The sequence below is a fragment of the Schistocerca serialis genome, chromosome 2 (assembly GCF_023864345.2).
Source record: "Schistocerca serialis cubense isolate TAMUIC-IGC-003099 chromosome 2, iqSchSeri2.2, whole genome shotgun sequence".
Lineage (NCBI taxonomy): Eukaryota > Metazoa > Arthropoda > Insecta > Orthoptera > Acrididae > Schistocerca > Schistocerca serialis.
This window is the reverse complement of record NC_064639.1, coordinates 1,009,156,124-1,009,169,219: the sequence shown is the minus strand read 5'-3', so window position 1 is coordinate 1,009,169,219 and position 13,096 is coordinate 1,009,156,124. Positions and strand designations below refer to the sequence as shown.

The 13,096-nt window shown below is 37.6% G+C and overlaps 1 protein-coding gene across 1 annotated transcript in view; it reads right to left on the bottom strand.

Annotated features, from left to right (window-relative positions):
* Positions 1-290: 290 nt before the first annotated feature.
* The window catches only part of LOC126458423 (uncharacterized), a 250,304-nt gene continuing 237,498 nt past the window's right edge, over positions 291-13,096 (bottom strand). The window contains exon 3 of the mRNA XM_050095460.1: positions 291-1,246. Within this exon, the coding sequence (XP_049951417.1) occupies positions 1,017-1,246 (230 nt within the window). The 3' untranslated portion in view covers positions 291-1,016. The remainder of the gene's footprint in view (positions 1,247-13,096) is intronic.

Sequence of the window (13,096 nt, the reverse complement as noted above, 5' to 3'; positions counted from 1 at the left end):
CTTGATGACAAGTATACCTGCCCTCACATTGCGATGTAACACAAGCAGTGAGAGATCTCTCACTTTTTATTAGTCACACCCCCACATTGAGTGATAGTTACTTTACATTGTTATAGGTCACTCATTTGTTTCATTGCAGCCATTAATATGTAATTTTTCACAAACAATTTCAGTTTGGAAAGGTGGTTATGAATTAGAGCATATTCAGGCATAGGGCAAAATTAGCGATTGGTACCATGGTGGTTATCCACTACCAAGGCAGTGGGAATTCAATAAAGTTTCATCAAAACTTCACTTACAAATTTTTATTTGAAGCATCTCAATTTGAAATTACACCTTTCTACAACTACCAGATTTATACACACAAGCATTACAATACAGTACTTAAAGTTCAATTAAAATATCATAACTTAGACTGCTCTTACACAAACCTACATTAATGTCACACTTTATAAAAATTTATATAAAAGTAAGTACATGTAATAATCATCAACATACTGTCTCATGTATTGCAAGTATGTGCTCCAAGTGTTGAAGTTTCTAAATGACTGGCACTGTTGAAATAAGAAGATATCATGTCCTACATCGGTATTCAACTTAGTTGAAAGTGAAATGATTCACAAATGCTCGACAAATAAGCACTTAGCTACACAATGGATTATTTCAGTGCGAGGTGCAAGAATCAGAATCTCCATGGAGAAGTTATGATAGAAAGGAGTGTCAGCAGTAGTATCTACAGGACGAATATGAACAGAAACACGTAATAATACTATGTAAATATATTACTAAGAAACAACCATACAGCAGTTTCTTGCAGATTTGTCAGTTGACATATTAATAATTGATTTTCATAAGGACTTTCTTCACAAGGTCACTTCACACTGAACATCACATAGTTGCTTTAGTCTACATTTAAAGGACTGTACAGCTATAAACATGTATTTCAGACATATTATATTTGTCTGAAGTATAAACTAAGATAATTATGTAGTGTGTGTGGTTCAAGCAACATCATTTTAATGAATGGGTGAAAGGATGAGAGTAATAATGCAAGGAAGCAACAATGCCAGGAAAGAGACAGCAAGGTGGTTGCCATTGTTGCAGAGATCATTTTGGCAACTATCACAAAATGTAACTTCAGCATTTGATGGTAGATTCATTTTTTCAGCAATGTCACAGGTCTTCATCAAAGATGTGTCTACTATGCAGCTTCGCACCACTATCTGCTTGCCACCATGTTCATTATCTGCAAACAGAAACTAGTTAGCATCATTTGAAAGTAGCTACCTTAATAAAGAAATCTGGAAGGGCAATAAAAATAATACATTGAAAACCACTGAACAGGTCCATTTAGTTGGAGTGTATCAATATATTCACAAATAAGATAATTTTTCTCAGTGGAAACACTGCTACATGCTGGTCATTTATGTAGCCATATTTGTTTGTTATAATCATAATCTACAATAACATTTGATAAATGTAACCCAACAATGTACATACTGTCTATTCAGAAATTCATCTATATGTAGTAGAGAGAGTTATCCAGTAGAAATAATTTCTCTAATTTGTGAGAGTTGTGGTCAAATACTTTAATCACTTATTTCATTCCTTCTGGTGCAACAATAATGTTAAATTAGCAAACAGTGGTGGCTGTTTCTATTCCTACTTTTATACTTCTGTACTGCTATTACTTTCAAATAACACCTAATTTTCCACAGCAAATTTCATAACTGTCAGTCTGTTATTAGTATACATAATAAAAGAAAACAGTTACCTACATTAAGCTCAAGGATGGACACCAAGCATTATCCTTACAACCACATTTTTGTGCAATGAAGAGGTTCACTTTGTGTTTAACTCCCCCTCTTCTTATCCAGTCTGGTAAGTCTCCCCTGACCTGGGTTCTGGGTGACTTTTCTGAACTATATGCCTTTTTCTAAACCTCTCGACTCCTTTTCCTTCACCCCTCTTCCTTCCCTTCAGACCTTCTGCCAGAAGAAGGAGCCACTGGCTCCGAAAGCTTGGAAAGTAAAACCTTTTTTTAAGTGTATTCTCCTGCTGCTGCTTGGCGAGTACATTTTTTTTATCTATTCAATTACATTATACTGTCAATATAATAGAGGGAAACATTTCACATGGGAAAAATATATCTAAAAACAAAGATGATGTGACTTACCAAATGAAAGTGCTGGCAGGTCGATAGACACACAAACACAAACATACACACAAAATTCAAGCTTTCGCAACAAACTGTTGCCTCATCAGGAAAGAGGGAAGGAGAGGGAAAGACGAAAGGATGTGGGTTTTAAGGGAAAGGGTAAGGAGTCATTCCAATCCCGGGAGCGGAAAGACTTACCTTAGGGGGAAAAAAGGACGGGTATACACTCGCACACACACACATATCCATCCACACATATACAGACACAAGCAGACATATTTAAAGCAGACATATTTAACTCTTTGTCTTTAAATATGTCTGCTTGTGTCTGTATATGTGTGAATGGATATGTGTGTGTGTGCGAGTGTATACCCGTCCTTTTTTCCCCCTAAGGTAAGTCTTTCCGCTCCCGGGATTGGAATGACTCCTTACCCTCTCCCTTAAAACCCACATCCTTTCGTCTTTCCCTCTCCTTCCCTTTTTCCTGATGAGGCAACAGTTTGTTGCGAAAGCTTGAATTTTGTGTGTATGTTTGTGTTTGTTTGTGTGTCTATCGACCTGCCAGCGCTTTTGTTTGGTAAGTCACATCATCTTTGTTTTTAGATACATTATACTGTCAAAGATATATAATATATTACTCCTAGTTTAAGTACTGATCAGTATTCATTTTCAGAAATTTGCCCTGTGCTGCATTGTTATTGATGATGATTTTTTTTGTCTTGAACACAGTTGCACAAACTGTGTTCTTTCTAAGTCAGTGACTGCAATAACAGCACAAAAATCACTATATTCAATGTATTTTTACTCTTTAATTTCTTTTTAAACAGTGTAAAGTCCTTGGGGGAAAAGTTAATGCCTGTATATTGGTTGTTAACCAAGTTATATGAACACACTGTCGTTTGTTTCATGAGTCCCTCGTCATTGTTCTTCTAGGTGAAAATAAATAACAAATGTCTTTAATGGGTCAAAAGTAATTTGAAGTGAAAAAGTTTGGTGCCTCACACTGTACATAAGAAGAAAAGAAGTGCTCCCACAACTAAACCCTGTGAAAAGCCAGTAACAATAATGGAACAAACAAGAGAGTGTTTATACCCACAGAAGACAGTCAAAGTAACATAGAAAAGAGGAAAGTGCTTGCTGTCACTGACAAAGTGATAATACTGTCATGCAGCAGATCACTTTGTAAAGTGACAGGAGCAATGTGACTTCATTCGCTATCAAATGTAAACTGTTCAAATGATGAATTAACATTACAATACAGTACAAGTTCTATTATATGTGTACATTTCTATGTGGCAGTTGAGTCTATGTCAGCTGGCCATGGTCCCCACTACACTTTTGTTCAGTAAATAGGAATATTTAAACAGAGAGTTTCATGTACATAGGTATCATAATCTACACCCAGTTTCTCACCTTCAACCTAAGTGTCTCTAATTACCATGGTGGTATGGAATACATATTAATGCAAATCTTGAAAATACATATATCTTTTTACTAACAATAATTTTTACATACAGGTACAGGAACCCAATGTAAACAATATAGGATTTAGTTTTAAATTAATAATCACTGAACACAACATTTAAGTCACATTTTTCATAAATTACTCTTTATATATTCAGCAACAAAATAAGAGCAATGTTAGAGTGGTATACTGTGGGCTGTCTTCCTGAATGAGTTGTCAATTTTGACTGAGCAGGACAATCTATTATGAAGTATGCTGATCCACCTTGCCATGGTATGGGGAGTAGTCACAAAGTTTTAATTATCACCTTGAAAAAATAAAGTTAAATAATATTTTTTTGTTTATTTGGAGGTATATGTCTGCAGCCTTGGTACACTCTTAAATCCTTGTGCCACAGTATGCAGTACATCACCAGAGGAGCCAAAATATCTCCACTTTATCTCTCAACTGTGCCATTTTATCTTGGCACATCTCACAGCATATTGTGGCACAGTGAAATGAAGATTTTAGTATCAGAACTCCAGGAAAGTAGCTTCAAACACACAATAATTTCATGAGACCTGAGTTACTTCCAACACATACTATGTTCAAATAACTTATGGGAAACACACAAACACACACATATACACTCTCTCTCTCTCTCTCTCTCTCTCTCACACACACACACACACACACACACATACACACACACACACACACACACACACACATACACAACCTCACTCTCAGTGAACATTAACACTACCACACAGGCAAAGATGACCAACATTAGAAGTTATCAATAGGGAAAATTAATAATCAACCAGTGAGGTAGCATTAACTCTGTCCTTCCATTTTTTGACAAGTCAGAGAGCACGATTCCATGCAGAATTTAAGCAAAAACCTCCATCCTAATTTAATATCAATTGCTTCCTTAATAGCACTAAACAATAGCTGGAAGTGCATGCCAGAATCTCCATCTTGCTATATTCCATAGGATGACTGTTGCCAAGACAATGTTCTGCAATGGCAAATTTGCTCAGCTATTGTAAGCATATGTGAGGCTTATGTTCATACAACGGTCCCCGATAGTCATGATAGTCTGACCAATATATGACATGCCACAAGTGCAATGAATATGATAGACACCTGTCTGACATAGATCAGTATCACCCCTTACTGAACCTAAAAGGACCCTAATCTTAGATGGTGCTCAAAAAACACATTTCACATTATATTTCCACAAAACGTGACCTGTCCTGTTGGAAATGCTCCCTTCTTAAGGTAAACAGAAGGTAGTCTTTGATGTCACCTAGTACTATTGTCACTCACCCACTGCACAATTGGTCAATAGCGCAATGCATGTCTGATCTGTCTTTCACTAGAACAACTCTGACAAAAAGTGATCTCAAGACGAGCCAACTCAGCTGACAAACTCCGGGGATCTGAGATGATGCGGTGCTGTAAACCAAGGTACAGAATACACCTTCGCGATGAGCCAAATGGTGACAAGCATCAGCTGGTAGATGCAATTCAGTGTGAGATGGCTTCCTATAAATGACGTGTCCCAACATACCATCAAAATTGCTCCTGACCAAACTCATCAATTGTGAAATGAATATTTGGGCGGAATGTATCCAGATGTTCTAAAAAGTCATTAAAATTCTGTCATGAGCCCAAACAAAAAAAAGTATCATCTACATATCTGAAAAAACCCACAGGTTTCAAAGCTACTGACTCCAAGGCATTTTCCTCAAAGTCTTCCATAAACAAATCGGCAATAAAGGTGACAATGGCTTTCCATCGCAACTTCATCTGCCTGCTCATAGCAACAGTCACTGAACAAGAAGAGAAAAAGCAACCCATCTAGAAGTAAGTCCATTAATTCGACACCATTATAACATGAACAAGCAACAAGGGAAGAAGCAACAACAGAAGAACCAACAACATCATCAGAAGAAACGACAGCAGAAGAATCAATAGGAGCCACTCTTAACAAGAGAAAAACTTCACCACCATGCCATTTAAGGATAGTTAGTAGAAAATGGGAGGAAAAAAACATTAAGATAAGTAATCTACAACAAGTTTTGTCTGGCCAGTTTAGAGTAGATAATTTTGATGACATCACATCTAGAATAGCAAATAACAATCTTATTATGCATTTGAATATTGAAGGTTTATCATGCAATCTGGTCAGTAAGCTTCATGACTTAGAAATATTTCTAGAGAGGACAAAATGGTCTGTAAAGGTTATTTGCTTCAGTGAACATTGGCTTAGGGATGAAAATATAAATTTATTGAACAAACTTACAGATTATGAAGTAGCAGCTAGCTTCTGCAGAGACAGTGGGTATGGTGGTTCATGTATTGTGGTTGATTCATAAGTAAAATACCAAATTAAGCAAAATTTCAATGATTTAAATGAAGACTGCACATTTGATAGTTCCTGCATAGAACTTAAGGACTATAACATGCTGATATTCAGCATGTTATCATATGCCTGGTTACTCAGTCCTGCAGTTTTCTGGTCAAACTTGAAAATTTACTCTACCAAGTCAAAACTGAAAAGTTATGTAAAAAAATTATTGTTTGTGCTGATTTTAATATAGATGTGAGAAAAAATGACAAATTTGCCTTTAAGAAGAAGAAGCTGACATCCACACATGGTTTTATTCTAAATTTTGTAGAAATGACAAGGGTAACTGCTTCATCAGCATCCTGCATAGATAACGTTGCCAGTAGCTTAAACTACAGAGTAACAGAAAAATGTATAGTAAGCTTAGGGATCTCAGAACACAATGCTCTGTTAGTGCCATTACCCTGTGTTAGCCAAAAGCACACAAATAAGAAAATCAGAAATTTTAGACCAGAAAATATAGAAATGTTCATCAATAAAATCAGCCTCATCTCATGGCCATTTACTGCTAAGTCCTCAGTAAATGAAAATCTCAATAATTATCTGGAGGCCTTCTTGATGGTGTTCAATGAATGTTTTCCTGTTATAGCTATAAAAACTGACACACCTAAGAAGGGTTCAAGAATAATTAGGGGTATTCATATTTCAACAATAAGGGAAAGAGAACTTCATATGGTGGTGGAAGTCAATCAAGACCCAGAATTCTTAAAGTATGTAAGGCAATATAAGAAAATCTTTGATAAAGTTGTCAGACAAGCCAAAAAATTGGCGAGTAATAATTACATTTAAAATGCTAAAAGTAAGTCTAAAGCAATATGTACCATTATAAAGACTGAAATAGGTATCAAAAAAGGCAGACAATGGAAACTTGAACTGGTGGTTGAAGGTGAGACTGTTCGGGATGCTACACAAATCTGTGAAGCGTTTAACAGCCACTTCATAAATCCATGTAAAAGTGATAAACTTTCACTGCCAAATGTGCACCATGTTTCCAGTTTATGTAACCCCACTAAATTAAAATTCATCCATACATCCTATTATGAAGTAGCTGATATCATAAAGTCCTTGAAGAATTTAAATTCTGTAGGATGGGATGAAATTCCTACAAAAATAATAAAGGCAGTCACCCATAGTATTGCACATCCTCTGTAGTTTATAATGAATCAGTCTTTCGATGAAGGATGTTTTCTCGATAGACTGTAGTATGCTCTAATACGACCTATTTATGAAAAAGGAAGACACAATGAAGTGAGTAATTATCGACCGATCTCATTGTTATCATTATTTCCCAAAATATTTGAAAGAGCTGCATGTAACCAGATAGTTAACTACTATAATCTGCATAATATTATGCAGAAAAATCATCATAGTTTCCAAAGAGGACACTGCACTGTGCAAGCCATTAATGAACTTATAAATTAGATTAGATTAGATTAATAGATGGATCATGAATACGATATTTCGTAATGATGTGGAACGAGTCAAATTTTCCAATACATGACATAATTAAGTTAATTTAACAACATACTTAAGTTAATATAACAACTTTTTTATTTTTTTGTGTTTTTTATTTTAATTCTTTTTTAAATATATATATTTTTTCTTTTTTTTTCTTAATTTATATCTAAAAATTCCTCTATGGAGTATAAGGAGTTGTCATTCAGAAATTCTTTTAATTTCTTCTTAAATACTTGTTGGTTATCTGTCAGACTTTTGATACTATTTGGTAAGTGACCAAAGACTTTAGTGCCAGTATAATTCACCCCTTTCTGTGCCAAAGTTAGATTTAATCTTGAATAGTGAAGACCATCCTTTCTCCTAGTATTGTAGTCATGCACACTGCTATTACTTTTGAATTGGGTTTGGTTGTTAATAACAAATTTCATAAGTGAGTATATATACTGAGAAGCTACTGTGAATATCCCTAGATCCTTAAATAAATGTCTGCAGGATGATCTTGGGTTGACTCCAGCTATTATTCTGATTACACGCTTTTGTGCAATAAATACTTTATTCCTCAGTGATGAATTACCCCAAAATATGATGCCATATGAAAGCAATGAGTAAAAATAGGCATAGTAAGCTAATTTACTAAGATGTTTATCACCAAAATTTGCAATGACCCTTATTGCATAAGTAGCTGAACTCAAACGTTTCAGCAGATCATCAATGTGTTTCTTCCAATTTAATCGCTCATCAATGGACACACCTAAAAATTTGTAATATTCTACCTTAGCTATATGCTTCTGATTAAGATCTATATTTATTAATGGCGTCATACCATTCACTGTACGGAACTGTATGTACTGTGTCTTATCAAAATTCAGTGAGAGTCCATTTACAAGGAACCACTTAGTAATTTTCTGACAGACAGTATTGAAAATTTCATCAGTTAATTCTTGTTTGTCAGGTGTGATTACTATACTTGTATCATCAGCAAAGAGAACTAACTTTGCCTGTTCATGAATATAGAATGGCAAGTCATTAATATACACTCCTGGAAATGGAAAAAAGAACACATTGACACCGGTGTGTCAGACCCACCATACTTGCTCCGGACACTGCGACAGGGCTGTATAAGCAATGATCACACGCACGGCACAGCGGACACACCAGGAACCGCGGTGTTGGCCGTCGAATGGCGCTAGCTGCGCAGCATTTGTGCACCGCCGCCGTCAGTGTCAGCCAGTTTGCCGTGGCATACGGAGCTCCATCGCAGTCTTTAACACTGATAGCATGCCGCGACAGCGTGGACGTGAACCGTATGTGCAGTTGATGGACTTTGAGCGAGGGCGTATAGTGGGCATGCGGGAGGCCGGGTGGACGTACCGCCGAATTGCTCAACACGTGGGGCGTGAGGTCTCCACAGTACATCGATGTTGTCGCCAGTGGTCGGCGGAAGGTGCACGTGCCCGTCGACCTGGGACCGGACCGCAGCGACGCACGGATGCACGCCAAGACCGTAGGATCCTACGCAGTGCCGTAGGGGACCGCACCGCCACTTCCCAGCAAATTAGGGACACTGTTGCTCCTGGGGTATCGGCGAGGACCATTCGCAACCGTCTCCATGAAGCTGGGCTACGGTCCCGCACACCGTTAGGCCGTCTTCCGCTCACGCCCCAACATCGTGCATCCCGCCTCCAGTGGTGTCGCGACAGGCGTGAATGGAGGGACGAGTGGAGACGTGTCGTCTTCAGCGATGAGAGTCGCTTCTGCCTTGGTGCCAATGATGGTCGTATGCGTGTTTGGCGCCGTGCAGGTGAGCGCCACAATCAGGACTGCATACGACCGAGGCACACAGGGCCAACACCCGGCATCATGGTGTGGGGAGCGATCTCCTACACTGGCCGTACACCACTGGTGATCGTCGAGGGAACACTGAATAGTGCACGGTACATCCAAACCGTCATCGAACCCATCGTTCTACCATTCCTAAACCGGCAAGGGAACTTGCTGTTCCAACAGGACAATGCACGTCCGCATGTATCCCGTGCCACCCAACGTGCTCTAGAAGGTGTACGTCAACTACCCTGGCCAGCAAGATCTCCGGATCTGTCGCGCATTGAGCATGTTTGGGACTGGATGAAGCGTCGTCTCACGCGGTCTGCACGTCCAGCACGAACGCTGGTCCAACTGAGGCGCCAGGTGGAAATGGCATGGCAAGTCGTTCCACAGGACTACATCCAGCATCTCTACGATCGTCTCCATGGGATAATAGCAGCCTGCATTGCTGCGAAAGGTGGATATACACTGTACTAGTGCCGACATTGTGCATGCTCTGTTGCCTGTGTCTATGTGCCTGTGGTTCTGTCAGTGTGATCATGTGATGTATCTGACCCCAGGAATGTGTCAATAAAGTTTCCCCTTCCTGGGACAATGAATTCACGGTGTTCTTATTTCAATTTCCAGGAGTGTATATTAAGAACAACAAAGGACCCAAGACTGACCCTTGTGGGACCCCATTCTTGATAGTTCCCCAGTTTGAGGAATGTGCTGATCTTTGCATATTATGAGAACTACTTATTTCAACTTTCTGCACTCTTCCAGTTAGGTACGAATTAAACCATTTGTGCACTGTCCCACTCATGCCACAATACTTGAGCTTGTCTAGCAGAATTTCATGATTTACACAATCAAAAGCCTTTGAGAGATCACAAAAAATCCCAATGGGTGGTGTTCGGTTATTCAGATCATTCAAAATTTGATTGGTGAAAGCATATATGGCATTTTCTGTTGAAAAACAAAAATTAGTAGGAGTCTAGATAAAAATATGAATGTACCAGGCATCTTTTGTGACCTAAGTGAAGCCTTTGACACAATAGATCACAAACTACTACTTTGCAAGCTACAAGTATATGGTTTTAGTGAAAATTCACTGAGGTGGATGACATCTTACCTATTAAACAGGAAGCAAAGAATAGTAATAGAAAAATCTTATAAGAGATTCTTCTCAATTTGGAAAAACCAAGAAAAAAGTGTGCCACAAGGATCTATCCTTGGACCAATATTGTTCTTGTATTATATAAATGACCTGCTGACTAACATAAATTCAGACACTATTCCTTATGCGAATGACTCTACAGTGATAGTCTGCTGGAAGAAAAGTGAAAATTTAATTAGTCATCTTCAGCAGTCTCTGGCTGAAATTGAGACCTGGGTGAGAAATAATGGTCCGAAATTAAATCTAACAGAGACACAAATCATTCTCTTTACCACAAAACAAGCTGTACAAGATATACTAGAAATACCATATGAGGACAATCACCTTGCCACTACAAACTGTATCAGATTTCTAGGTGTAATGATGAACAAGAATTTATCATGGACAGACCAGGTAGATGTGTCACTGTCTAAATAGTCTAATATTTGCAATGAATGTTATAAGTAGTATAATACAAACACCAGTCAAAAAAGTTGTATATCATGCATATTTTGTATCTATGATTAGATATGGTATAATTTTTTGGGGATCAGAGAAAACAGAGAGTCTTTAGGCTACAGAAAAAAATCACTAGAGCCATGGCAGGTGCAGAAAAAAGACAATCGTGCAGACCTATGTTCAAGACCCTTCATCTTATGACTGTTCCTGGCCTCTATATCTATGAGACAATTAATTAAGTTTTCTAAACAAAACCCACAACTTTTTGAGGACAACCTGTTTAAGCATGATTATGAAACAAGAAACAAATATCAATATAAATTACCAACTCATAGGCTAAAACTGCTGGAGAAGACACCTTATTATATGGGTATGAGACTGGGAAATAAAGTCTGTGAAAAATTTAAAAATTATGAAACATAAGAATTTGGACATCATTTTAAAAAATAGCTAGCAAGTAAATATTATTATAGTGTAGAAGAATTTACGACTGACTGTCACAAGTAGTTGTACCTGATGTTACATTTTATTCTGTCATGCTAAAAAAGTACTTTAAGTAAATACTTATTCTTAATTTTTCTTTATTTTTAACATGATTATTTTAAATCACTTTGTGGTACTTAAAACTACAAAATAGCTATAATTATTCTGTATACTTACAATTAGAAGTAGCTTTAAACTGACAAGTCACCTATGTTCCAATCATCTGATTGTATATGACATGTAATGTGACAATAAAGTTTCTATTCTGTTCTATACTCTAACCTTAATTAGCCATAACAAGTCAGAAAGAGGAATGTGAGTGAACAGAGAGAGAGACCTAATCAAAACTTATTAGAATATTAGAGTAATTCAAACACATTCCTTCTAATTGTTTATGCGGTGCTGCTAGCTTTTACAGTGTGTGTGTGTGTGTGTGTGTGTGTGTGTGTGTGTGTGTGTGTGTGTGTGTATCTTTCCATAGATGCTCTGTATACCAGGTTTTAAATTCTTTTGCACAACACTTATTTCCTGCGATTTTGCCTTGAAAATAAAAAGGTGCACACCTGTCAAAATATCAACAATTGATTATATCACCCAGCTAAATTCTAGTAACGTATTTGACCATTCTAAATGCAAGAGGTGAAATTCAGGTCTCATACTGATTACCTCCACAGGGAGGTAATGTATAGTTGCTTGCACAGGTTGGATACACTCCACAGCAGTAGAGTAAGATTGCCTCTGTATTGTCATTTTTGTAGATGTGTCATGATCAAAATATACTTCCAACATTTGCCAAAAGTTGCGTATCATATTAATTCTCCAGCTATCAATCATATCAAGTAATTGCTTAAAAAATTCTGGCTTTTTCGTGGGATTGGCTGGATAGAGCTTCATGGTTACTATCGCATTGGGAATTTCATTCTGTTATTGCTCAGCATTTGGTGAAGTATGAACCTTTTCATGGCTTGGAGTCTAATAATGTTTCTTGATGTTATGTGATAAATCTCACAGAGAAAGCTTTTGGTGACACAGCTTTATGCATGCTATGGAAAAGTTTAAATTTTTTACTGATGCCCCATCTTTTCCAGTAGTTAATTTTATTAGTTCTGTTGTATAGGCTGTTTTTAAACTGCCTTCTGATGCTGCAAAAGGGGGTCAGGAGGGAGGGGTAGGTCCCCTCAAGACAGCAGCTGAGAGGACTGCTTTACACTCACTTACAGTTGATCCAGATATTGTTACTTTATCCACAGACAAGGGTGATATATTTGTTTTTAGTACAAGCAGGATTTCATTCAAAACATGCAGTGTTTAGTATCTGATGCAGCGTATCATGGAATCGGTGCTGAATCCACAAAAAGTGTTGAGGAAGAGAAGTTCCTTTTGCTGGAGACTATCAAGAGTCTTAATTCTTACTGTACTGTTCCCCCTAGGTTACAGAGCCTTCCAAATGTCCACAAAGAATGGTTCCACTTAGAACGATTGTGAGTAATATTGTTGCTGCAAGATGATGTATAGAAAAACAACTTGCTACCCAGTGATGCAACTAGTAGGTCTAAGTGAGCAACACATTAAGAACTTGATGGATTTCTTATGTTGATTAGAGGGAATGCGTTTGAGTGACCCTGAAATTCTCGTGAGTTCTGATGTGGCCTTTCTCTTCACTCATGTTCCTCTGTCATTCATCATGGTCAATTGAGGTTAGATTTGGTGTTGAAT